Source organism: Peromyscus eremicus, chromosome 9 (assembly GCF_949786415.1).
Source record: "Peromyscus eremicus chromosome 9, PerEre_H2_v1, whole genome shotgun sequence".
Taxonomy (NCBI): Eukaryota; Metazoa; Chordata; class Mammalia; order Rodentia; family Cricetidae; genus Peromyscus; species Peromyscus eremicus.
The window spans coordinates 98,647,707-98,675,129 of record NC_081425.1 but is presented as its reverse complement, the minus strand read 5'-3'; the positions used below and the strand labels follow the sequence as shown (position 1 = coordinate 98,675,129).

General features: G+C 47.6%; 1 protein-coding gene across 1 annotated transcript in view; it reads left to right on the top strand.

Moving 5' to 3' along the window:
• The window catches only part of Tspan14 (tetraspanin 14), a 56,615-nt gene extending 30,857 nt beyond the window's left edge, over positions 1-25,758 (top strand). Inside the window, exons 3-9 of the mRNA XM_059274161.1 lie at positions 13,492-13,542; positions 15,316-15,462; positions 16,799-16,969; positions 18,758-18,883; positions 20,424-20,468; positions 22,625-22,744; positions 24,175-25,758. Coding sequence (XP_059130144.1) covers positions 13,492-13,542; positions 15,316-15,462; positions 16,799-16,969; positions 18,758-18,883; positions 20,424-20,468; positions 22,625-22,744; positions 24,175-24,246 — 732 coding nt within the window. The 3' untranslated portion in view covers positions 24,247-25,758. The remainder of the gene's footprint in view (positions 1-13,491; positions 13,543-15,315; positions 15,463-16,798; positions 16,970-18,757; positions 18,884-20,423; positions 20,469-22,624; positions 22,745-24,174) is intronic.
• Positions 25,759-27,423: the final 1,665 nt, after the last annotated feature.

Here is a 27,423-nt window from a genome sequence, read left to right as displayed (position 1 = left end):
TCCCAGGTGGGAGTGGACCTGCGAAGCTCACAGTTCAGTGAGGAGAGTAAGCCAGCCTCTGCTGGGCACCTGGACACAGCCTGGCCTCCTGACCTAGTGACCTTGAAAAGCCTGGTGTTATCCTTGAGAAACATTGATCTCAGCTGCCTGTTTTCTCCCTTACAAAGTTTCAGAAAAAGTAGGAAATGGCGTGCTAAGTCCATATGGTTTCTGAGTTTTCTTTTTTCAGATGGGGAAAATAGAAAAATGTAACAAGCCTCATGTTTCCATCATCTGGCTTCAGAAATGAACTGCTCACAGCTGGTTTTATTTCATTTTCATCCCCACCCTCTCTTGGATTACTTTGAATCAAAGTCTGGATCTTTGTGTTTGTATTTTGGTGGGGAAGGACAGCTCGGTAGGCCAGCCTGAGTGTGCGACGGCCGCCTGGTGTTTCTGTGACCAGGTTGAGGTGTGGGGATAGACTAGTTGTAACTGAGCCTCCTGCCCCGTTTAGCATTGTTTCCACAGTCATTTTTTTATTTTAACCTGGATAGATCCATGTAGCACTCCAACAGTTTTTGTCAGTTTTTTTCTGACTTTGAGGCTGGGATTCCCAGAGACCATCATCTACTTGGTAAGATGTGGATGCTGCTGTCTGGAGGCAGGGGAGGATTGGGCTTCATGAGGTTCTTTACACTGGGATGATGCAGAAACAGCTTCTAGCCAGCCTACCACTTTGAGAACACTAGCACTTTTTTACCTTCCCCCTCACTCCCAATCATTTTTTGGTTGTGCTAGTACTGTTTCTAGTTCAGAGTCTCAGTTCAGCTCAAGGAAATGCGAATCAAAACCACAATATGATACTGCCTCACACCCACTAATGTGTGATTTTTTTTTTTTAAGCAGTAAATAAATGTTTATGTGGATGTGAAGGAATCTGTGACCTTGTACATTGTTGTCATGGAAACAAGTGATGATCCATGATGGCAAACTGATGTTACTTCAGGTTAACAATGAAATTACCATGTTCTCCAGCAACCCCACTTTTGGATATATACTCAGGAGAATTGAAAGCAGACTGTCAGATGTTTGTACTCCAATATGCATAACCTTATTCACTATAGCCAAAAGGTAGAAACAACCTGTGGCCATTGATGATCAGTAGATAAGGAAGTGTAGCATATGCATGTCAAGAGAGCCTTAATCACTCCAGGACACATGCTACAGTATGGATGAACCTTTAGGACATTGTATTAAGTAAAGTAAGCCAGATACAAAATAACAATTTGATTCCGTTTATAGGATAGATACTGTGTGGCTCCATTCAGAGTAGTCAACAAGCAGACCTGGAAAGTGGAGCTTGGTTGCCAAGTGATGAGCAGGTGACAATGGGAGGGTCATAGTCCGTTTGTGCTGCTTTTACTGATTACCTCAAGGTGGGTCATTTGTGACCAATAGACGTTTATTTGGTGCATGGTTCTAGAGCAGCAGTTCTCATCCTGTAGGTTATGACCCCTTTGGGGGCCAAACAACCCTTTTACAGGGTTTGCCTAAGACCATTGGAAAATGGAAGTGTTTACGTTATGATTCATAACAGTAGCAAAATTTCAGTTATCAAATAACGACAAAAATAATTTTATGGTTGGAGATTACCACAACATGAGGAATTATACTAAAGGGTCATAGCATTAAGAGGATTGAGAACCCCTGTTCTCGAGGCTGAGAAGTTCAATATTGGGGAAGTCATAACATGGTGGAAGTGCCACATAGATGAAAGAGTGCAAAGGGAGGCCAAATTCTGTCTCTCTCTCTCTCTCCTCTCTGTCTGTCTGTCTGTTTCTGTGTGCAGTGCTGGGGATGACCATGGGGCCATGTGTATGCTGGGTAAGCACTTTGCTACTGTGCTTTGTCTGCATCCTTCAAACTCCATTTTTATACCAAGCCCACTCCAGCAGAAATGAATTAATTAATCCATTCATCCTCACGACCTACTGTCCTCTGAACGGCCCCACTTCTTAACACTGCTGCAGTGGGGACAAAGTCTCGAGAACATGGATCTTGGGGGACACAATCAAACCATAGCAGGGAATTGTTTAAAGTGCCCAGTTTCCGTTTTGTAATATAAAAGGAGTTCTCTGGATGGATGGTGGTAATGGCTGACCCTATTGTGATGTACTTAATGTCACTGAGCTATACACTCGAACATTAGTTAAATTTTATGTCCTGTATGTTTCATAACAATTAAAACCATTTTAGCAGGCAGAAGAAGAAAGGCTGGGAGAAGCAGGACTGGAGGAGCTGTGGCTGCCCTGTTTTGTTCTGTAAAGAATGTGCCCTGTCCTGGATTTGCTTCCTGAATGCTCTCGAGGGGTATTATCTGCATGTCAGGATTGCTTCCCCCCGTAAGATTGACTGTAATCTCCACAAGTTCAGATAAACCCTTGTCTGGATCTGTTTCAGAGATAGATTAAAAATGAAGACTCCATTCCTTCTAAATGCAGACATCAGGCCTGTGCTACATCACAAGGAGAACCTTCTGCTGTCTTTAGTTTCAAAAAAAGCGTGAAAAAAAATAACACCCTGCCATTGACAACCCTAGTGACTTTAAGTTTGAGCCATAGCTTTCTGGCTTGTCAATTTTGTGAGTTGGTATCTGGTCATAGATGGGCAGCCTTGCTTCTGAGTGCAGCAGTGGGGCAGGAGCCGTGAGCATCTAAGCCCTCTCCTTCCAAGTAACGGATGCCTCCCGTGTGTAGGGTGAGCATGACGTATAATCTGAGTCAGGATTCTCAACAAGGGGGAGGGAGTTACTGATAGTTTTACTGATAGTTTAAAGGAGCCCCAGTCCACTGTGGCACACCAGGACTGGTGGCTGCCCTACTCCAGAGACACAGCAGGAAGCCTGGCAGAGCAGCCCCAACCCATCCCCCAATTCATGGAGAATTGGCCTTTTCCCAGTGCGCTCTGGCCATGTTGTATGAGACCCCGGCCCGATTGCAACTTGTTTCTCAGCTTCCGTTATGTGTGTTATCTCTTTCTGCCCCCACCCTTTCCCCTCCACTAAGATAAGGTCTCATGTAGCTGTGGATGACTTTGCATTTCTGATGGTCCTCCTGGCACGGACTACTGTCATGCCTGTTTTATGTAGTGCTGGGGTTTGAACCCAGGCCTTCATGCATGCTAGACAAGCATTCTACCAACTGAACTACATTCTCAGCTCCTTTGCTTCCATCTTTTAAATGATGCAGTTGAAAGAGAAGAGTCTACTGTTTTAAAAATGATACAATGTAGTGTTGTTTTTACTGCTAAGATATGGTACCTCTTCTTTCAATAATTATTGAGGAGTTGGAAAGATAGCTCAGTGGTTAAGGGCACTGGCTGCTCTTCCAGAGGGCCCAAGTTCAGTTCCCAGCACCCACATGGCAGCTCACACCTACCTGTAACTCCAGTTCCAGGGGATCTGACATCCTCACATAGACTTATATACAGGCAAATCACCAATGCACATAAAATAAAAATAAATTTAAAAAAAAAGATTATTGAATGAACCTTTGCAATTGCACGAATTCCTGAACAAGCCATCCCGGGATAACTTGCATTCCTCTTCCATGCTGCAGTCGCCTGTCTGTAGGTGTGTGTAGTTTATTGTCCTCATGGGCAGTATCCTCAAAATCTGGAGAGCTACATTATCACACCTGAATAGCTGGTGTAGAACATTTGGATTGCCACACAGTCTTTCTGGTTCTGGTAGGAACTCCCATGTGAGACATTTAGGTTGCTTTCAGCCTTTAACTATTCTAGATAAAGTTATAGAGACTAGTACAGATTTATGTAATACAGATTCTTCCCTGTAGGAAAGGGAGGGAAGTTATTGCTGGAATAGATTCCCAGGAGTGAGATTAGGTGGGTCAGAAGGTGTGTACATTGATTTGACCTGGCTGACACACTTACCCAGTTAAAATCACTTTTCCAGAAGGGCTGGCCCAATGCACAGGAAGTGAGTCTCCTTATCTCTTGGCATAAGTAGGAATGTGTGTGTTCACAGATTCATTCTTGCCAAGGCAGAGGGCAAGGACTGCTCTGTCAGGGACTCCCCTCGAACTAAGGTGTGGCTAGGAGTATTCACTTCTGCATACCTCAGTCATGTGTGAAGCTTAGACCACTAGGGACGTTATGGAGAAAGGCTGTCTCTCGTGCATGGTGGCTAGTGTCTGGCATGTGGTTGTTACATATCCACAGGGTACTAGCCAGTGCAAGTGTGTGTGTGTGTGTGTGTGTGTGTGTGTGTGTGTGTGTGTGTGTCTATATCTGTCTGTTTACATCTCTTTTGTGCTTGTAGGTCACTGCAGAGTTCTGCCTACTATGTGGGAGTGCCTCAGTTCCATCTTGTTTGTACTACTTTTTTCTTTTCTTTCTTCAGAAATTCCTTTGAAAATTTCTGTTGAGTGGCCAGGGAGAAGGCTCAGTGAATAAACTGCTTCTTTGTCAAAGTGAGGACTGGAATTCAGATCCCCAGAACCCACATAAAACTGAGCAGGCACTCAGAAAGCAGACTCCTGGGTCAAGGTGGCTGACAAAGCTAGTTGAGTCTGTGAGCTCTGGGTTAAGCAGGAGACCCTGGCTCAGTGAGTAAGGCAGAGAAGGAAGAAGATAACCATGACAGTTTCTGGCCTCCATGCCCTGTACTCCTCCTGCACTTTCCTACAGTCTTAGTGTTGGTTCAGCCCTTGCCCTCACCTCCCTTCCTTCCTGCCCCAGCCTTACCCTTTTCCTCCCAGTATTCCCGCTTCCAGTTCATGTCATGTGTGCTGATGTCACCCCACACCCCTTCCCCGAAGCCTTTTATTCCGTCTCATGGGCCTCTCTAGTTCCTGACCTCAGTCCACATGGAAGATTGTTTGTGAAGCCTCCACAGTGATTGTCATAGTGGCTGAGCAGTTTATACACCACCAACTTTGTGTAAGGGCCCCTATTTCCCCATACACCTGTCAGTCAGCCTTGCCTTCTTCATACTAGCCATTCTAACCAGGGTGACATGAAATCTCCAAGTAGTTTTAATTTGTATTTCCCTGATGTCTTGGGATGTTGAGCATTCAAAACAAACAAAAACCCACAAATATTTACTGGGGAAAACAAAAAGCAGATGTGTTAGTGCATGCTTTTAATCCCATCACCAAGGAGCCAGAGGCATCTTGAGTTTGAGGACAGCATGATGTCCATGGTGAATTCTAGGCCAGCCAGAGCTGCATGGTGAGTCTGTTCTGTTCATTCAGTTCATTGGTTGATTGTCCTATTGGTTGTTTGGCACATTGAGTACTTTCCTTTTTCTTGTTTTGGTTTTTTGTTTTGTTTTGGTTTTTACTGTTTAATTTTTTGTAACTCTATATATTAACCCAAACCCCTTAGTCTAAGGTATCTGGCAAAGATTTCTCTTCTGTTTTGTAGGTTGTCTGTTCATTCAAGCTGCTGCTGCTGTTGCTGCTGCTTCTTCTTCTTCTTCCTCCTCCTCCTCCCTCCCTCCCTCCCTCCCTCCCTCCCTCCCTCCCTCCCTCCCTCCCTCTCTCTCTCTCTCTCTCTCTCTCTCTCTCTCTGATTTCTTGGGCCTGTTTTTTTGTGCTAATAGAGTTCTATCAGAAAATTCTTGCCTTACCCGTGTCTCGAAGTATACTCCATGCTTCCTTTTCTCAGTGTGAACTGTATTTTATGCAGAATGAGATGCAGGGTGTCATTATGTTGTATCTATGGCTGTCGTGGAACTCTGTAGACCAGGCTGGCCTCAGACTCCAGAGATCTGCCTGCCTGTGCCTCCTGAGTTCTGGGATTAGATGCGTGCACCATGATTCCCCACCCACAACAGTCTTTTTATATGTGTCCTTTCCCCATTATCACATATGTTTACCTCAGCATGTGTGACATCTGTCTTCAAGTCTTTGCTAAGTCTGTCTTTGCTGTTATTCCTTTGTCCCTTATTTTTTTATTTCTGCCACCTTGTTAGAGGTCCTCTTTTTTTTCTCTTAGAAATTTTTACCTGGGTGCCAGGTAGTTTTTCATAAGAATATTCTTCCATAACAATATGATATTATAAAATACTTTATTGTAGGCATGTGTCGTTGGGTTATATACAGTTGAAAGCTGTTAAAAATCTGCTAAAATAACACAAAAACATACAAGAGTTAGAGCTATGCAGAGTTTATGTGACTGCACTAGATGAAATCCTGTCTTCATCCGTAAGTCCAGACGGTTTTAGTGTGATAGTTTAGTGCTGGGCTTGCCGTCTGTGACCTGCAGCTCAGACCTGGTTCTGCTTGTTTTGCACATAATTTTCACTGGAACGCAGCCACATCCATCCATCTCTGGCTTCTCCCAGTGTTCACAGCCAGTGGAGCTGTTGCAGGAGAGCTCACGGAACACAGAACTGGCGATGTCTCCTGTTTGGTCCTGGTATAGTAACCTGGATTTCTCTCTATGTAATCTGGGACAGTGATGGCAGAGGCTGTCATGGTGGGCTGCTGCCTAGAGCCTCCTTGAATGACTGTTCTTCCATTGCCTTCCCTTGACCTCATATTCCTGATGGGGCTTGAGTTATCAATGTCACAGTGGAAGCTGTCCCTGGAGCAGTCCTTGCCCCTCTTCTGGGCCCCTTGCCGGGTCCTCTGCAGAGCTGCAGAGGGCACATCTGCTTCTCGTTCCCAGCAGCCACCCATCCGGAGGGAGGAAGAGGTGGTGTGTGATAGCTTTGTGACTCCGGGCATGGTGCCTCCTGCCTTGGGCCCATTTCCCCTATAATGAGGAAGCCGAGGAAGCCGGGCCCAGCCTCCCCCTGGTTCTCCGACCTTTCAAACTTCCGTTGAGAGGTGGTTCTTTTCAGACTTTAAAAATGGACGTTTATTTTATTGTATTTATTAGTAGAGTGTGTGTGTGTGTGTGTGTGTGTGTGTGTGTGTGTGTTTCCATGGTGTGCATATGGAGATCAGAGGGCACCTTTAGGGAGTCTGTTTTCTGCTTCCACTGTGGGATCTGGGGATCCAGTCAGGTCATCAGGTTTGCATGCTTTTACCCTTTGAGCCGCTTGGCCAGTCCTCAGCTAAGACTTTTAATATGGGATTGTGTAGAAAGAGATCCCCTGCTCTGTTTAGAGCTCCGAGTGTCCCATTCCTAGTGGGCACAGCTGCATAACCCCAATGGATGTCCTATGACTTAGGGCTCAGCAGTGGACTTTCAAGGCCAGGTTGGGTTTAGGGCAGCAGTTCTCAACCTGAGGGTCAAACGACCTCATATAGGTCACCTAAGACCATCTGAAAACACAGCTGTTTACATTACAGTTCATAACAGTAGCAAAATTAGAGTTAATGATGTAGCAATGAAAATAATTTTGTGGTTGGGGGGTCAACACAAACATGAGGAACTGTCATAAAGGGTCAAAGCATTAGGAAGGTTGAGAACCACTATTTTAGGGGCTGTGCCTCCTGGAGGCCAATCTGACCTTGGGTTTAGTTGAATCAATAGGCATTTGAAGGAGTCGCAAGTATCTCTAGTATTCTGTGAACTCACCTTGGGATTTTCTGTTCTGGAATACTTGAGACCGTAGTTTTGCATCCTACCTGGCAGGATTTAGGTATCAAAATGTAGCCATTAGAGGTGCTTAATTGTCAAATGGGATGTATGTAGAACAAACTTGGTAGTATAATTTCTTCTGCCCCTTGTTCTCTACCCTGCTTTCTATCTGCATCCTTCCTGGCTTGTTTTCCTGAACTCTGCATCTCTTATTTTCTCCAGAAATGGAAGCTGAGCCTCTGGAAAAGGGACCTTTTCGTAGGACACTAGTCTGTTGGGAGCTGCCAGGGGTAAGACTGTAATAGCTACTTCCTCTATTCTGGACAGAACACCTGCCAAGAGCCACTGAAGAGGAAGGGGCTTTGTTTTGGCTCATCGTTTGAGGGTGCAGTTCACCGTGGCAGTGGGAGCATTGGAAGGCTGCTCACACTCAGAAGGCAGAGAGAGATGAATGCTCGTGCTCCCTCATTGTTTGCTCTTTTCAGTCCAGTCTGTGGAATGGTGGTCTTACCACCTCAGTTAAACCTCTTTGGAAACACCCAGAGATATGTCCTCTAGTCAATTCTAAATATGCAGGTTGGAGATTAAGATTAGCCATCACTGGGGACATACAATGTCTTCAGTGCAGCAGGTGTAGGTGTATGAGGGGTCACCCTGGTGGCCCTTGAGGCCTTGGCTCTGCCTGAACCCAGGAGAGCAGGGCTCCTCGGTGTAAACAAATTCCATTAGAGTCCTTTCAACCTAACTGTTAGTAGGGTCATCTCTGTTGAGACTTGCAGGAGATCCACTTGCTAGAATGTCACAGAATGAACCCTGACCCTGGGCTGCTGTGTATTCAGTACTTTCTGCACTGCATGGTGTTTCAGTGGGTTCCCTTCTGCTTGTCTCGGAGATACGTATAAGGCCCAGGGAACTGGTTCTGAGCATCAGCCTGAGTTAGTGAATAGATTGACCAAGAACCAGAGGTCAGCAGAGCAGATCCTGAAAGTGTTGCCTTGCTACTGATGGGAAGACAAGATGTCTGGAGCCTGCAAGAGTTGCCTAAGCACTTACACATGTGCTTAGAGTGATTGTGCAAGGGACCAAGGCCATTTCGTCCTCGGTGGCTGCTTTTGACGTGCTTGAATTTTCTCCTCCCATCTAGCAGGGTTTAGATGTTCACACTTTTGTTGCCACTTAATCCTGCTTGGGTAAAGTGCAGCAGGCTTACCCTTATGGTGAGGGGATTCTTACAGCTTCTAGAATAAGGGAAACCTGTGCCAGCTTAGGATGCTCCAATAGGGCATCTTGTTCTTGTTTGTGGAGGGTGTGATGGCTGTTCTTGGTATCAACTTGACATCTGGAATAAACTAAAACCCAAGCATCTGTGTGTACTTGTCATGGATTTTTTTTTTTCTTAATTAAATCATTTGAAGTGGGAAGACACACTTTTAATCCAGATCTTTTGAGATGGGAAGATCTACCTTTAATCTGGGCCATACCTTGTGCTGGCAGCCTATATAAATTACATGGAAGAAGGAAGCTTTTTGTTTTTGCTTGCTCTCGCTGGTAAGTTCATTCCTTCATTGGCATTAGAGCCTACTTCTTTGGGATTCCAATGTATACTGAAGACCAGCTGAAACATCCAGCCTTGTGGACTGAGCAACTTCTGGATTCTTGGACTTTCTGTTGGTAGATAGCCATTGTTGGACTAGCTGGGCCACAGCCTATAAGGCATTCTAATAAATTTCCTTTATAATATATATATATATATATATATATATATATATATATATATCCACTTTTTCATTCTATCAGTTCTGTTCCCCTACAGAACCCTGACTAATGTAGAAGGGGTTGTTGTGTTGTTGATGTGTGTGTGTGTGTGTGTGTGTGTGTGTGTGTGTGTGTGTGTGTGTGTGTATATCTGGGGCCTTTCTGATCAATCAACCCTAGGGAAGGTAGCTCAGAGTTTTTCATTTAATAACATAGGCCCTGGAATTCCTTGGATTGTGCTGTGAGCTTCTTTAACCCATTGTTGCAATGTGACCTCTTAGCCCTGTAATTGCTCCTGAATTTTACAGAGACTCTCAGAGAGATCTTTCTGCTCTGGTTGGGACATAGACTCTAGAATGCACCTTCTTAACACAGGGCTGTGTAAGTCAACATAGACTCTAGAATGTACCTTCTTAACACATGGCTGTATAAGTCATGTTGTTTGAGGGTTGTGCAGCCTAAGAACTCCAATGTGGAACTCTTTATCACTGGGGCTGTCCTCTGTAGGTACTCTTCAGGGCACATGACTCAGAATGCTGCTCACTCTTCTGTTTCTGTGGGTAGTGAGATAATATGTTGTCAGGGATAGAGATACCCACATGGGGTTCTTAAGTCTGTCACCAGCTAGCTGTGTGACCTTGGACAAATGGTTCTACATTTGTCCTATATCTGTGTGGGGGTTCTGGGGAGGAAATGAAAGGTGTGCCATTCACTCCTGGAGCTTTTGTGTGTTCGGAGGCAGGTCACTTCCCTTGTCTGGTCCTTTCATAGACTCCTTGACCATAATTGGTGTCCAAAGTTCCTACCTTAGGCAATATTCACTAAACCCATGGTCTGATGACATGTGGCTGTTAAGTTCCTGTCTTTCTGGTCTGAGTTAACTTCAGTTCTTCCTATAAGACAACAGGGGAAGAAGAAGTCCTTCTTAGTCATTGTAAGAGAAAATGTTGTTGCGTGGCTGGAACAGAAGCATGGAATCTCCTACAGGTCTCGAGGGTGTGTGTGTGTGTGTGTGTGTGTGTGTGTGTGTGTGTGTGTGTGTGACATGAATGAGAGCCTACCGACAGTATGTACAACTTTGTATACATGCTTTGGCAGAGCCAACATCTTTCTGTCTGTTTACTCCAAGGAAAAATTAAAACAACACCTCAAGGCCTGATGTGGTGGTGCACACTTTTAATCCTAGCACTCTGGAGGCAGAGGCAAGAGGATCTCTATCACTTCAAGGCTAGCCTTGTCTACATATCAAGTTCTAGGGTAACCAGGACTATATAGAGAGACCATGTCTTAAACAATGAAACACCTCAGCATGGGTTCTGTAACATCTAAGTGTATGTGGAGTTAAGGCTAATTTAATGTGGGGAAAAAGTAAATGAGGTACTGTGGGGAGGAAAGGGGCGTTCTGAGGGCCACTGATTGAATGTTTCAAGACAGCGTTTTTTCACCTGTCCACATGGTACCAAAGGTAGGTGGGCTGCTGAAAGTGCTTATTAGGCAGGCCTGGTTTAGAATGGGAACACTGGCTGGCAGTAGCGGCAGATACCTTCCAGTCTTACTGCACCGATTCTGTGTGTGTGGTTTGATTGGTCGTGAGCCTGGCAAGCCAAGCTAGGCTTTTGTGGCCCTCAGGAGTACGTGAGACCCAAAGTAAACCCACAAGTATGCACAGAAGGAGAGTGTGAAGAACCCCAGGCTTGGGACCTTCTGGTCTTGAAGCCTTGATGGGGTTCTCACATGGGCCCACTCTGCACTATCCTTCTCTACGTGAATGTGTTCCAGCCCCTAGCAGACAGATAGTTTTGTCCTTAGAGAGTGTGGCTCAAAGGTAGACACAGTCTATTTGGGTTAGGATCAGGGCTGCAAGGTGCATGGAGAACTGAGCCAATAGGGAATAACTTCACATAGGATGGCAAAGATGGTCATTTCAGGAGGAGATCTAGCTGATGTCAAGGAGGAGGGCAGGAACTGAGGCCCGGCAATGGTGGGCTGTGGTAGAATCTTAATTTTACCCTAAGTGTGAGGGCAAGTGACTGGAGAGTTTGGAGGAGCGGAGTGACCTGGTCATAGTCATAGTCAGCAACCGGCAGTTCTGCATCTGAGTTCACCAGGATAGAAGACACTCTAGAACTGTTGGTATTGAACAGAAGACTGTTTTCTCATCATTCCCTAAACAATGCACTATAGCAGCTGTTTGCACAGTGTTTACATTCCATTTGGTGTTCTAAGTAGTCTAGACCTGAGGGAGGATATGCGTAATAACTCAGGGATCTGAGGATTTTGGTACGCACTAGGGGTGTTAAGACCAGTCCATTAGATCCCAATTGACAGTGGATTTTTAAATGATGATTCCAGTTTATTGGAGGCCTGGGAAGAGGTGGATTATGGACAGAGGGGAACTGAGAATCAGGAAGAAAACTGGTCACGGACACTCTTAAGTTTTGAAGATAAAACAAGCAGGGAGTCCCAGGTGTTGAATGTGAGGCCTCGTTCCCTCCTGTGGGTTTCCTCCTAAGAGGCTGGTGGTCAAGGGTGTGGGTAGTATTTAAAGCTGTGCGAATCCTGGGTCATCTCCACCCTCCCTCCAGTGTTCCAAGGGTCTTTGACTGAACCGTTAGGTTTACCATCATTTAGTGGGCTCTGTAAGGGGAGGACAAGCAGCAGGCAAGGGAGGAAGACAGCCCTAAGCTGTGTGTGCTTGGTGTCTCTGAACCTGATTGGAGGAGGAGGAATGACCAACAGTGGCCTTACTTTGGATGAGGTCAGATGAGAAAAAGGCCTCCACTCTACTGAAAGGGAAGTAAGTCACTGGTTACCTTAAGGAGTGGTAGGGTAGCCTATTGGTTTGCTTCCCATGCTGCTGTGAAACTGATGGGAGCGAGGGGAAGTAGCATCCAGAACAAAGGGCTTCTCTACTAAACCAGTGGTGTGGGACGGCTCAGGATGCTCACCTAGTATCTGCTTCTGAGAGGAAGCAGTGAACAGATGAATCAAGGCTTGGGAGGAGCCCTTCCCTCTGCCATGCCTTTTGGTCTTAGCTTTCTCTGGGTACCAGTGTTAGGCTCTGTAAAATGGAGATGTTGGGGTGGGTGAATGCCAACTGAACCAGCAGCCGTGGTAAGCTGTGAGCCCTCAGACAGCCACAGCCAAATGTTAGGCCTGTGTGCATTCTGTGACAGTGATCTGTGACCCAGAGAACGCTGAAACCTCCCAGGGTTTTCATCACAGGGCCTTTCCGTCCCATTCCAGCACATGGGTCTGGTGTTGAATAAAATAGGCAGAGCCCACTTAAAGCTGGAGAATACCATTTGCAAAGTTGAGTCAGAGAAACCTAGCACTGTCACTGTGAGGTGCCAATAAATGGCATTGAAATGCCAGCATGCTGTAAAGCAGAGAATAGGGAAAAACCAACGACAAAACAGAGGTGGCTCCGTTTGCAGAGCATGGGATGTTTTATACGGGAAGAAAACTGCTCTGCTTTAGGATTGTGTGGTGCATTTGGGTCACTGAGTGTCTGTAGGAGGGAGGTTGAGGTTCCAGTGCCTCTGTTCTGCTTAATGAGGCTTACCTTAATTCATCTGCTAAGACCCCAATATTTCCTGAGCACACACATGTCTCATGCTATGTGTAGTTGTGATGAGGAGGTCCTGCCCTGGCCAGTGAATGGCCTCAGTTGCTGCTTGTCTGTGTTTGGAGTCTGAATCCTAGGCTGTGGGACTAAGATGGGAGAACAGGTGGTCTTGGGTTGTACTTTTCCCTTACAGCCTTGCCTTGTAGCTGGCCTGATCCATATAGATCTCATCTGGACCAGAGTCCTCTAATAACCCTGGCAGTCGTCAGGAGTACAGTGTCTTGCACACTGAAGAGCAACTCACTGAGTGAGTTGAGGGTGGGGACGGATAAGAAAGAAGAAAACAGTCTCTTGTCAGCATGAGTCAGTCTCTCTAGGACTGATCTCAGGATCTTTACCTTGGCTCTCTGGTCATGCGGTCATCTGGGATAGAAACCAGCCACCAGCAATTCTGGGGAGGTAGGTGCAGTCTCCATGTCTCTTTCATGGTGTAGAGAGCCCCTGTCATCTACAGGATTCAAATGTCACTCTGGACAGGAGACAGACGCATCCAACTAGAATGTAGACTTTGTTCCTAGTGCTGGTTTCTGACCTCTGTTTTCTCCTCTCTCCCTCTCTCTACCCCTGCTCAGTTGGCTGGAGTTGTCTTCCTTGGAGTCGGGCTGTGGGCATGGAGCGAAAAGGTAGGTGGAACCTCTTACCAGGCCCCAGTTATTAGGCAGCCAGACCCAGAGCCATTGGACTTGAATTGTTCCCTCCTCTAGCCTGTTCAATAGGCACTACCTGTGCAGTGAAAGGTTTGTGGCAGTTTAACCCGAAAGAACTTGCCTCCCAAGGTTGGCTCTGCTCCCAAGGTCATGGACAGTTAGGCCAAAACTGGAAGTGTAACCCCCAGGGCTTGGCAGCTGCCCAGGGCAGGCCTGCGGCTGCCTCCCAACCCTCTCTGTTATTTCTGTGAACAAATGAGCAGGTCCCTGAGCAGAGTCATGTTTACTCCCCAGGTGCTTGTCCTGGCCCACAGAAAAATGGGGGTAGAGCTGGTTATATGCTCCTGGGCTTTCTAGGGAGGAGGTGTGTCTTTAAGAACCTAGGTACTGCTTGCTGCTGTGTGAGGAAGGAGCAACCAGGCTCTTGCTGTGCAGTAGACAAGGGGGCACTTGGCACTCACTCTAGGGGCTCAGAGCTCCAGGGACAAGGTGGAGTTATGGTGCTGACATTACTTTATGGTAGGTTAGTGCTAGTAGCTTAGGTGAGAGAGCTGAAATTCTTACTAGGAGCAAGGAGGACCCCAAGCTGAAGCACCCCCATGCCTGTGGTGGAACCTGCTGTTGCTTCCAGAAAAAGGAAGCAGAGCACTTTGTCTGTGAGCTTTTATGTAAGGTTTCAGGAACAGAATGAGGTCTACTCTCAGTCTGGGAACCTAGGAACAGTTCAAGGAGGCCTGTGAACCCTGATGGCAAAAGGTGCTGTACAATGTCCCTGTCTCAGTGACCTGGATGCAGCAACCCATGCCTGTCAGCGCCACCATGTGGTTATATTTGGGACTGCAGCAGGCTTGACCTGGATGAGCCCTGATCCTGGCGCTGGCTACACAGCTGCCTGTTCTGGCAGCCCCCTCCCCGCTTTGAATATCATAGAGTCTGTCTGTCCATCCATTGTGGTTGCCGCTAGTCACATATAATAATTTAAAAACATTACATAAATACATATAAGCACTTTTTAAATTTCCCTGCTTTGTTTTGGGTGTGTATAGTTATGTATATGCACGAGTAGAGGTCAGAAAACAACCTGCAGGACCAGGCTCTTTGCTCTCCTTCTGCCGTGTGGGTCTAGAGCCACACTCGGGCTGCCAGGCCAGGCAGCAAGTGTCTTTACCTGTCGAGCCGTCTCACTAGTCCGTGACTACATGTACTGAAATAAAAATGATAAACCAGTTCTTGTTTGTCTCTAGCCTGCTTCCACGTGCTTATTGCAAGTGTAGCCAGTGGTTGTCTTTGAACAGTGCTGATAGAAGGCCTCCATCATAGACAGGTCTGTGGGTAACACTCTGCCCTTCATCTACCCTGAGTGTGTTTGCTGAGTGTGTTTCCTCAAAAATGTTCATTTTGAGGCTGCTTTTAGCCAGTTTGACCATAGGCCATAGAACTCCACTCCTCTGCGGCCTGGCCAAGGTACCCTCCAGGCCATGGAGGAAGCTGGGTCTGGGCTCACAGGAACTCCATCGTCAGTGTGGACCAGGACTTTCATGGAAAGTATCTGGGGGCTAAGGTGGACAAGGATGCCACCTAGACTCAGGGGCTCTGGAAAGTGGGCAGGAACACACTCTGGCCTGGCTCTTGATGACAGGACTAAGCCTCGAAGAAGCAGGCCCCCACCTTAGCTGCTGACAGAGTTTGCCCCAGGGCCTTGACTCCATTCTAAGGACACTGTTACCTTCTGTTCTCCGCCTCTTCCAGGGTGTGCTGTCCGACCTCACCAAGGTGACCCGGTTGCATGGAATCGACCCTGTGGTGCTGGTCTTGATGGTGGGCGTGGTGATGTTCACACTGGGCTTTGCAGGCTGTGTGGGTGCCCTACGGGAGAACATCTGCCTGCTCAAGTTTGTGAGTGGTCCTGGAGTTGAGGGTGGGAGATAATGGATGGGATGGGCCAGGGGTATGGGCTCATGTTTGTTTTCTGGCCCAGGCAGTAGAAGCAGGGAGCAGTCCTTTGAACCTCTGTCTCACTGGAGGGATGATTTTAGGGAGAAAAACCCAGACGATGGTTCCTCACCCTAGGAGAGTGGGGTTTCTTGTGGGATCCCCCTCCTCCTAGAGGAGCCAGCTGATTGCAGGGGATCTACCCACCTCCTTTGCTTTATAGCTCCCCTTAGAAGTTCTAAAGGAGACGTTTGCTGTTCACCTTTGCCCTTCCTGGCTAAGATCAAACAATGTTGCCAGCAACATTAAGAAATCATTTCTCTCCTCCTGAGTATGAATCTGTTGGATGTATAATGTAGAGTTTTTAATTTTCTGCCAGAATTATGAGTTACTAAGAGTTTAGCTTTATATTTAGATATGACTTCATTTTTAAATGTATTCAGTTAAAATTAAATAGCACCTGGTGAGGAAAACACTTTTATTTTCTTCATGATTTATTATTTGTTGAGTTTATTAGGTCAGGCTTTCTTCATTTGAAAAGCAAAGCACACATTTTCCTAGATCTCCTCCCCCTTCAAAATTCTGTGTTTTGCATCTCACTCCTCGGGGGCAGGCTGTATGCACGTGTTTGTGCATGCTTCTTCTCTGGGTTTCTTGGAAAGGCTCCTTCACATTTCCTAGATGTGGCAAAGTTTCCTACTGTCCTTTATGGCTGTAAGAACACAGACCCTTCAGGCCGCAGGCAGAGCTTCATCTGTGTCCCAGTGGCTGCATGGGTCCCAATAGTATGTCCCCACTGTCTGTAGCTGCACAGCCATGTTTCTAGAGAGGTGCATGTTCATGTGCACATGCAGAGTGGGTACTGATAACACTGGTACCTCCAGAGTGGTAGTGAACCCCACAGGGAACTCAGATGTCCTGTATAAGTTACATTGTCTCAGACAAGCTCTGTGTCTGAATCTCAGTTTTTTCTTCGCTAAAGTGGAAGTGAAGGATTAGGTGTCTAGGATGGTTGTGTGCAGGGTAGAAGCAAATAGTGCCCAGGTGCAGGCTCCATATGGAAGCAACTGACACGGCTTCTTTTCATTAAGGTGGGGGGAGGGGAATCGGGGCTGCCTCCTGGAAAATGGTGGTTGTCGCTCATCTCAGTTACCAGCTGTGTTGTATGGGGCATGAGTAGTAGTGAATCCCATTTACAGAGGTGCAGTGCTGTGCAGCGGGCAGTGGTTCTGGGTCTGGTGGGGTACGTGGCTTAGCCAGGCTGGTGATGGCTAACTCCACCTCTCTTGTGCCCATGCAGTTCTGTGGGGCCATCGTGCTCATCTTCTTCCTGGAACTGGCTGTGGCTGTGCTGGCCTTTCTGTTCCAGGACTGGGTGAGGGACCGGTTCCGGGAATTCTTCGAGAGCAACATCAGATCCTATCGGGACGACATTGACCTGCAGAACCTCATTGACTCCCTTCAGAAAGCCGTAAGCTCTGCCCGACAGGCCTCCTGCTAGATGGTGCATGCCCTTTCCCACCTCTGGTCACTCTGGGGTGCCCTGCAGCTGAGATTGGAGCGAGGCCTTCCCTCCTAAGAGTGGTTCCTCTGCCCAGCATGGCAGGGAGGTATGGAGCGTTCCCTCCACCTCTGGTCAGCTCAGCCAGTCTTCACCAGGATCTTGGGCCCTGGGGATATAGAGGGGATATAGAGGAGAGAGCTCCTCCCCTAGGCTTGTGACTCACAGCAAGAGCTATTCCTGTCCCTTCCTCTCTGGGACCTTTTCTCCTTCCTGTTTGAGAAGAGCAAACTGCCTTTTTGGAGGAAGCCTTCTGAGATGGAGGCATGTGACCTCTCAGAAACTTTCCCCAGGGGTGTTGAATGAGCAGGCTCTGTCCCTCAGCCTTCCTGCCCCTTCCCTTTGCCTGCAGCTACACCTGGAAGTGTGGATCACTGGCTGCTCCAGCCCCTGGGATGAACCCACTGCCTGCCACAGTGGCCTGTTTGATCTTCCTCTCCCAGAAGCTCAGCTTCCAAAATGTCTTTTCTATTGAACACTTGGTTCCAACGAGAAACCAGAAAGCACTAAAAATAACTGACCCACTGTTACTAACCAAAACTTGTTTACCCTGTTGCATGTAGTCTGGAGTCCAGCAAAACCTGTTTACATGACCAGAGAGGCTCCCGTGCCTTGTCACTGACTTGGGAGGATCCTGTGGTATAGCCTCCTGTGGGTGGCCATGCTGCCCTTTCTCTGTTCCATTTCTTTCTTTAGTGCTCATGTGGCGTGGTCTGCTGGTTTCTAGCACTTTCTCCTGCTCTTTCCTAAGGGATGTTGTCTGCCTGCTGCTTCTCTGTCTCTGTCCCTTTTGAGGCAGGTGAGACAGAATCTTGTGTAGCCCAGGCTACCTTCAAGCTTACAAGCCTCAACCTCCTGACTATTGAAACTAGAGGGATGTTTGTGCTCTGCCATGCCCCGCTCCTTCTCTTGTAAACATAAAGAGGGATCCAGTAGTTCTAGGGCTTGGATGAAGCCTGAGATGGCCGTTAAGTCATTAAAAGTGTCTTACGTAGTGGAGGAGTGTGGGGGGAAGATGGGATTTCACTGGAAAAGTAGGATGTGAGGGAGGCAGACATTCCTGTTGGCCTTTGTTTTGGCGGCTGTCACTAGGGCAGCCTCAAAGGTAAGTGTAGGAAGGAGACCTGCTGTGGGTGGGCCATTCCCATCACAGCATGTCCTTGGTGTGCCCGGCTGCACCTTTGTGGGCTGATGAGGGCTTTTTGTCAGCTGCACCATGTAATGAGGAGTGGGGGGCGGAGGCTCCAGGTCAAGGCAGAAGTCTAGTTTTGCCGATGCTGTTTACCCTAGTCGTAAGTCACCCCGTCAGAGATATTCAGCATCCGTTTTACACAAAAAGTCAAAAAGGGTAACCAGGGCCAGCATGATCATTTATCAGGGAGGAAGACCTCTTCACTAGATTAGGAGAGGGTTACATCAAAGCACCTTTAAAGGGGGTGCGGTGGGGATGTAGCTTGGGTGAGCTCTGTCAAGGAGTGACTGGAACTTAGCATGCTGTGACCTAGACAGAGGAGATGGCATGGCTGCTATTTCCTTCTTAAAGGGTTACCTTTTGTTGGTGTTATTCAGCATCTCCACGGGCCGTGGTGTCTCTGTGTGGTAGATGGGAACATGCTTATCTCTGTCATCCAGAGACACCTTGTGTTGGGTGAGTGACCCTGGCCCTCCTCATGTGGTTCTTGGCTTTTGTGGTTTCAGAATCAGTGCTGTGGGGCCTATGGCCCTGAAGACTGGGACCTCAACGTCTACTTCAACTGTAGTGGTGCCAGCTACAGCCGAGAGAAATGTGGAGTACCCTTTTCTTGCTGTGTGCCAGATCCTGCGGTGAGTGTATGTCCCTTCTGCAGCCCAGCAGCTCCTGCCTTTTCCAGAGCCTTCCAGGCTGCTGCTTTCCAACACACTAATGGAGTTCCCTCCGGCTCCCTCCACCCCCGCCTCCAGTCATTGCAACTCTGAAATCCTGGGCACACGTTCTGGGAAATTCTCAGTGGTGCACCTTGGCTCTGTGTTGGATAAAGGAGGAGGCAAGCTCATTCTTCCTCAAGTGGTGCCCCCTGGTGTTACTGTGAAGGTGGTGTGGTCTGGGCTGCCCCCTCTTGTGCCCAGACGCTCTTGGTGATTGTAAGATTACACATCTCATGTGGAGGACAGCAGCTCCATGGTTAATTATTTTCTAGCCTCTTCTTCACCTGTTTCTATTCTTAGATTAGGCCTAAGTCCTCAGGGTTCTGGAAATTGAGCACTTTGGGTAACCTGTGAAGAAAGACTGTTATGTTTTGCTTGAGTAGAGATCGGCCCTGCACAAGCTTCTGCACAGCCCTGTGATGCCTAGCCACAGCCTCTGAGAAGCAAGCCTTCACTCTATTATTACCTGGGCAGGATCCTTGGTGTGGGAGAGGCCTATTTGCTGAGGTTGCACAGTGGTGTCTGAGGTGTCCAGGGATTTTTGAAATACACCAGTGTAGCAAGTGTTGGTGCCGTGAGTGTAGCGAGTGTTAATAGTACCTACTGGCACAAAGGCTGACCAACTGTGGCCCAAGGCCGAAATTTGACTGGTTGCTTTGTATGATCTGTGAGCCCACTAAGATGCATTTATTTACTTTTCAGTGGTTGTTGCAGTCAGTTTTCCATCACTGTTTCCAACCCTCTGAGGAAAGGTTTGTGGGCCCCAGTGGTAGAGAGCATACTTATTATGCAAGAGACCCTAAATTTAATCCCTGGAATTTAAGGAGAAAGAGTTATGCTTGTTCACAGTGTTGGAGGTGGCTGTCAGGTCTGTGGTACCTGGTGGAGATGGCAAGGAGCCCATGGCAGAAGAGTCTACATAGCTAAAGAACAAAACAGAACCCCACTGTGCCCTTCCAGGACACATTTCTGGAGACCTAAGGGCTTCCCCCCAGGCTCCATCTCCTCAAGTCTCTACCACCTCCCAATAGCAGCAGCCTGGGGACCAAGCCTTTGGAGGATATTCTGCATCTAACTTCAAACATGGTTGAAGAAAAAGAGTATACTTTGTGATGTATAAGAATTTGTATGAAATTCAGATCCCAATGTCCTTAGTTCCCTGAAAATAGAGCCAAGCCTGACTGTTTATGTGCTGTCCAGGTCTGTGCTCTTGCTGATGAGGCAGAGCGAGTCCTGCTTTTGCAGCCTGTGTCTATGAAATTTACTGCTGAACCACCACAGAAGCAGCTCACTGATCCCTGGGCTAGCCTGGAAGGGGAGCTGGCAGTTGACTGCAGGGTATGAGCTGTGATGGAATCTCCACAGGTGTTTCCTGGTGTTGGGTTGTGATTTTTCTAGTGTTTCCTACCTAAGTTTTTGACAGGACAAGAGTGACTTAAGTTTTCTGCTTTTCTTACAGCAAAAAGTTGTGAACACACAGTGTGGCTATGATGTCAGGATTCAGGTAAGAATACCAACACAAAGCTTCGCGGGCTTCTAGGGAACTCTTTCTCAGGTTTTAGTCTTGTGCTCTAACCTCCTGCTTTAGCAAAAGTGCAGATTGGAGTAGGGAAACAGTAGGATTCACTTAGAAGGTCACAGCTAAGCCTGAAGTGAGCTGAGTCTGCATATGCGTGCGTGCGTGCGTGCGTGCGTGCGTGCGTGCGTGTGTGTGTGTGTGTGTGTGTGTGTGTGTGTGTGTGTGTGTATCACAGAGAGATTTGAAGCCCCGTGACTCCAAAGCCCTTCTGTCACTAAACCTATCACTGCATTAGAAATAGTGTGAATTGGAAGCAGAGGCTGTGTAACAATTTTCTGTTGTGCAGGAATTGAGGATAAAGCTTTCAGGGTGTGTGACTTGCTCCAGCTTCCACCTGGAGGCAGTAGCAAGAGGGAGATGCCTGGACTAGGGTGGAGCTCAGAATCCAGAGCTTCTTTCAGACCACAGTGAGTGAGGGCTTGGGTGTGAGAAGATAGCCAGAAGGCATACCACTCCCTCACTGCAGTCGGTTTTCTAGGTTTTAGTGATGTGGATGGCTGCTGTTGTGAAACTGAGGGGTGTCTGGGAATGTAGAAATCCCTCTTCTTAGCCATGGACACTAGGACAGTCGATCTGCATCTTGGGAATCTTCCATTGACCTTAGTTTTCACAGGAACAGGCTGATTGTTTTATCCCCCCAGAATTCACAAGCTGAAACCTGGTCCCCAGTGAAGGCAGAGGCCTCATGATTGAGATTACTGACTTTATTAAAATGCCCAGTCTGGCCTGGAGAGATGGCTTAGAGATAAAGAACACTGTTACTCTTTCAGAGGACCCAGGCTTGGTTCCTAGCACACACGTCGTGCTTACAACCATCTATAACTCCAGTTCCAGAGGATAGATGCTGCCTTCTGGCCTCTGCAGGCACTGTATACACAGGGTGCGAAGACGTAAATGCAGCCAGAATACTCACACAGTAAAATAAACATAAACAAATAAATCTTTAAAAAAGAGCCTTTCACCTCTTCCAGCATGTGAGAATTCAGTGGGAAGACACTGTTTAAGCAGAACGCAGCACCAGGCACTGAATGTCAAGGCTCTACAGTGGTGACGAAGAGTTACTGTCGCTTTAGGCCACTATGGTGCTTTGTTTAGTGTCCCAGACAGATAAAGCTAGAGAGGGGCATCTATGGAACCCAGCTTTCCCCAGAATCTCATCACCACTTGGGGCAATCAAAACAAAACGTAAAGACAGGGAGGCCCAAATGCTGACATTTATTTTCTCGTGAATCTGGAGCTCAGAAGTCTGAGATCAAGCTGTCAGCTGAGTTGACTCCTGCCGCTGCTTGGGAAGGATCTGTTCTAGGCCTGTCTTCCGGGCCTGGACACCATCTCCCCTCTTCACATACAGTCACAGTCTGAGGTTTCCTGGGGGGAGCAATGAAGGCATGATGTATCCCATAATGCCCCTGACATGAGTTGATGTTTAATCTGTATTGACATGGAGGGAGTTGATGGGGAAGAAACAGGCTGATTGCCACTTATGAGGTAGTAAGAGTGGGGTGTGTGCTGTTACAGGGTCCCCACCGGACCTGATTTCCAGGAGAATTGGTAGAAGGGGAGCTGGCTGACTCTGTCTCCTGGAGCCAAGCTTACCAGTGGGAGACAAGCTAAAGAGACACTGTGCTTTTTTTCTGCCAACTTTTCTGACTGAGAATGCTTGGAATCCCCTCTCCTCATCTGTACCTTGAAAGACATGTATGTCCTAACTAGATGTAAGGACATAATAGCCAGAATTCAAGTCTAAGCCAGGACTTGACCCCAGGCCCGTCTCTCTGGTCTGTAGTGCCCTTGTATGTCTCCAGGTGTGGAGATGTAGAGTAAGTTCATCTTTGGCTCTTTTCAGAGAAACTAACTCATTTAGTTAGCTAGATGATAGGATAGCAGCTTGCCCTGGGAGAGGCCTAGACGGAATTTGGAGTATTTCTCATGCAGGGTTTCTCTTGCGGTCTTTATTCAGCCCCCCAAGACCATCATCCACATGCTGTGCTTTGCTCTGCCCCATACAGAACCAGGTTCTCTGGGGACAGGGCAGGGATTGTGAGTGCTCAGGCTGAGGCCACTGTGCTGTTTTTCTGCAGTTGAAGAGCAAGTGGGACGAGTTCATCTTTACGAAAGGGTGCATCCAGGCTCTGGAAGGCTGGCTGCCCAGGAACATCTACATTGTGGCTGGTGTCTTCATTGCCATCTCACTGCTGCAGGTATGCTCCAGAATTCAAGCACCGGGCCCTTAACACATGGTCTGCTGTGAAGGAATCTGGCCTAGGAAATAGTGTCCAAGGCTAGGTGCATGTATATGTATAGCATGGCGGCACCTGTACATTTATGTTGGAGGGTGGACCCAGGATGGGCTGTGGCTCCTCTGTCTCCACAGTCTGCTACCTGAAGGGAGACCTTCTTTAGGACACACAGATGGGACAGCTGTGGCCCTTTCTGGAGGGCCCAGTAGGCTTCATATGGTATTGCCTGTGTGGTGGTCAGGGTAATTGCAGTGCATGGCCAGTAACTGTCGCCTCTTTGGGATCTTTCCTTTCTGGTAGCAGGATTTAAGGAGATGTCAGGAGCTCTAGTGTGGGAGGTGACTCTTCCTATTAGCTGGAGCAATTATCTCAGAACTTCCTTGTCTCTGTCCCCTGGCTGGGTTTCCTGGTGTCTTCCCCGCACCACAGAGGCCCCTGTGGCTTACTGCCTTTTGCAGCTTAAAGCTGTGCCTATTCAAATTTCTCATGTGAACAGACATTGGTAGCCCAGGGGTGAATGGGTGGCTGGTGCCCACAGGAAAATCTAGAAAAAGTCAGGAATCTAGTTCTTTAGGGGACACTGTCAGTTTTCGTAGTGCCCATGAGTAAGAGGCACTGGCAGCCTTTGAGCAACTTGTGGGACAGTGGAGGCTGTGTTGGTGTGGGGAACATGTGTCAGGCGGCTCTGCCTTGAGGAGATGACTGGGGTGGACCTGGCTGCAATCATACCACATCTCTTTATTCTTCACTCTGTGTGTCCAGTGACTGCAGAAGACCACTAGAGAGAAGCTTGTGGAAAAGCAAAGGAAACGTTTGTGAAGTGGGCAGAAAGAGAACTTCAGAGAAACTGGCTTCACTTATGAAGCATAGAACTTCAAAGGGGGAAAAATCGAGCACATCTCCAAATGTGTGTTTGTCTGTTTAGGTAGAAAATCCTCTCCCTTCCTTCACAACATTCCTGTCTGCTAAGATCAGGATGTGTCTGGAGACATCAGGGGCATGGCTGTGAGATTGTTCTCTTGGGAATCAGGGTGACGGGGTGGCTGGTTCTCAACAGTTGGTGCTATTTTTCAGTTTGACCTAGAGCTCAGATATGTGAGTCCTGTCTATGGTGTGTGGCATGTTCACTCCCTGGAGGCAGGCTCCCTGTTCTGGTCTATGGCTCCTGGTCTGACCTCTTCCATGCTTGAGAGATACAACACCTACCCTAGGCGCATTTTCCATGGGGCGGGTTAGGCTTTGTAACTTGCTCACACTCTGCTCTCACTTCACTCTTGACCTGATAGGGTAGGTGAGGGACTGATAGGGTAGGTGAGGGAGTCCATGCAGTCCACCAGTTCCACTGCTCCCTGCCCCTGTTTTAAGCCGCTGATCTTTGGCTTTGGTTTCAGATCTTCGGCATCTTCCTGGCGAGGACCCTGATCTCAGACATCGAGGCAGTGAAGGCAGGTCATCACTTCTGAGAAGCAGCGGCAGCAAGTGGAGCTGAGCCACACATGGAAGTGAAGCCACCCACAGCCAGACCCCAGTCTTCGGCATCAGTGTGACGTGACCTCTCTGTTTCTTCTTGCTGGTGCTGAAGACGAAGGCCCCTTCTCATCTGCCCACACTTGACATGGCGTCTCTGAAGGGGTTTGCCCAGAGACAGAGAATGTGTCTTCATGTGGAGTAGTAACTCTGAGGACAGATGGCTCCCATGGCTGCCAGGAGGGCTTGATGGCCCTCTTGGAGCCCAAGAGTGTCTGCAGGCCCCTACCCACTCAGTAAGGCTTAGGTGCATACATGCTCAACTATTATCTTCTGTGGGTGGAACATTTATGTTGGACCAGCAGGTTGAGGACAACTTCTGGCTCCATCGGATCAAGAAGCATGGGGGAGGAATAAGTGGTCCAGTGGGTTCCTGAGTGCCAACAGGGTTCGTGGTGGTGCAAACATGCCACGGGTGTGCAGGATCCTCAGCCATGTCCACATGAAGTAAGCCTGAGCCAGCCATAACCGGTCCCAGGGAAGCACCTTGCCACTGCCTTTCAAGCCTACAATGCTCTCCCAGGGTAGATCAGCCTTGTGTCTCCATAGCATTAAGCCCTGCTGAGAGCCCGCTCTCCTGTTCTTAAAGCGTGTAAATAGTTTATTTATAGGGGTAAGAGTGTTCCTTCACCATGGCTTCATTGCCTCTTCTCTCCAGCATTTTTTTCTCAGCAGCCTTACCCAGTGTTTGGGACCAAGCTGCCCTTTTCAGTTCCCTGAATGTCTGAGAACTAGCTGTGACAGCCTCTCCCTTTAGTCCACATTCCCTCCATGCACCCCTGCTTGGCTTCACTGTCTTCTGGTCTCGGTGCTACTGAAACTGCCACCAGAACTTGAATCCTGATTGACCCTTTCTCCCCACTGCCCTCCAGGGAGCCCAAGTTCCTGATTGCTAGCTGGAAACTGGGTTCCTCTCATGACCACATACAGCTAGTGGCCCAAAGTGTGCTGTCCCTGGAGGGCAACACTCTGCAGCCAGGCCCTTGCGAGCCACAGACACCAGGTGCTGTGTGAAGCTCAGCACAACGTCATCTTCTAACATCCGTGGTGACTCCTCCACCCAGATGCCATTCTTCTGCTGTTGTCTCCACTGTCAGTGCTGTTCTGGGGCTGCTCTTGAAAATGATGTGTGTCTCAAGTACTGGATGCTCCTGAGGCATGCTTGGTGTCTGTCCACCTTGGGCTGGGCTCCTCTAATGCTTCTCTCTAGCTTGTATGTGTCCTCACCGTTCAGGGGTTGAGTGCCTACCTTCAGTGACTTGCCGAGGTGTACATTCTAGTGTGGTGTATACTGGTGATACTGGTGGGTGTGTGTTCATGATGATGACGATGTTATAGTTTTCTAAATAATTCTCTATAGACTAGAGGAAGAATGCTTGTGTTTTTAGGAAGTGTGATGCTTCACTTTGACCTGCCAAACTCTTTTATGGAATATATCTTTATATTAATGCTGTTGTTTGGGTAATTTTTTGTTTGGAATCATGATTTAAAAAAAAACAAAACACTTTAAGCATTTTGGTAATAAATTGAGCCACTGAGCTGACCCAAGGCATCAGGTGTGACTGGGTGATACAGGAACCCAGTGGTTAAGGCACATCCTGACAGATTGCGGGTATCCTTCATGTGCACCCTACAGTTGAAACTAGGTGGCTCATGCTTTGCCACCCTCAGATAGAAGCATGAACTGGAAAAACTTCCTTTCCAAGTTCTCAAAGCAGCACTCTTCTCAGTTATCTCGATCTAGCTCTGGGAATACTGCCCATTCAGGCCAGAGTGCTCAGAGACCATGGGTCCAGACAGGACACTGCTGCTTGAACTGTTGGGTGTTTTTCTGTGCTGGGCAGTGCAGGATCAGACACTTCCTTCTCTGAGAGAGACAGTTTGGAGGCTACTGAGGCAGCATGTGGGCTGCTGTCCTTGGAGGGCTCCTCAGCAGAGGGAGCCACTTGATGGCTTCCTGGCCCATAACTTCAGAGGTGCAAGAACTGGTTGAAATCCCTCTACTCTGACAGGTGAGGGGGTAGAGAATGTGTATGCCCATGGATGGGCCTTTGTTCCATCCAGCATTACATTTCTCTGTGTCCTTCAAGACCATGGGTACCACATTGTCAGCCTTGAACTGTAGGAATACCCTACCTTCCATCATGATCTTAGTTGAGATGCTTGCATTGATTATGTCCAGAAGGATGTGGTTCAGCCTTTTGAAGTGACCTTATATAGGGTCTGTACTTCATCCTCGACACATAAAAGGGCTGTCCCTTTGGTCACTTTTGGTGTCTCCAATGATCCTCTGAAAAATGTCAGGTGAGCATTGTAGAACTGGGGCTAGGGGCAGGAAAGATGACTTAACAATTAAGAGCATTTGTTGCTCTTCTAGAAGACCCAGGTTTGGTTCCCAGTACCCATGTGGTAGGACACTAGGCACACATGTGGTACACATACGTACAGGCAGACAAACATACTATAACATAGACAAACAAACAAACAAATAAATAAATAAGACAAAACTCTGGGGCTAAGGCGTAACTGTGGAAAAAAGAATTAAAGAATGCTCTTAAGCAGATGTTGTTGTTCTGGGTTTTTGGGACCCTTACCAGTGTTGGGGGATGCTTTATTTGGAGAGTAACAGGATACAAGTACTCCTGCAAAGCTCAGAGACAGATATTTCTTCACTTGGCTTTTTTCTGTATTTTGTACCTCATATCCCAGCAGGGGCTTCAAAAAACATAGCTTAATAACTACCAAATTAAATTATCACCTTAGACCATCATTTTTTGTCACCTCAAACTTTTAAATTTCATTTTCTAAAGTATAAGTAAAAGCTGTGTAAATAGAGTGTAAAGTGAAATGTATGTTTTCTGTTGCTCAAAGACAGCCACTTTTAAGGATCCTTCCAGAAAATGTCTTTGGATCTTCATCCAAACAAGGGTCTTTTTTTTTTTTCCCCAGCTTTCTGTGGTTCTTTTTACTTAATGTATTGATGTGTGGTACATTCACTTGGCCAAGTTCTCCACTGTATGGAATGCCACAAATGAGTGGATGTCGCTCCTCAGGATATTATATTTACAGTCCCAGGTAACAGAAAACCCCATTCAACCAACCTGAACAATGAG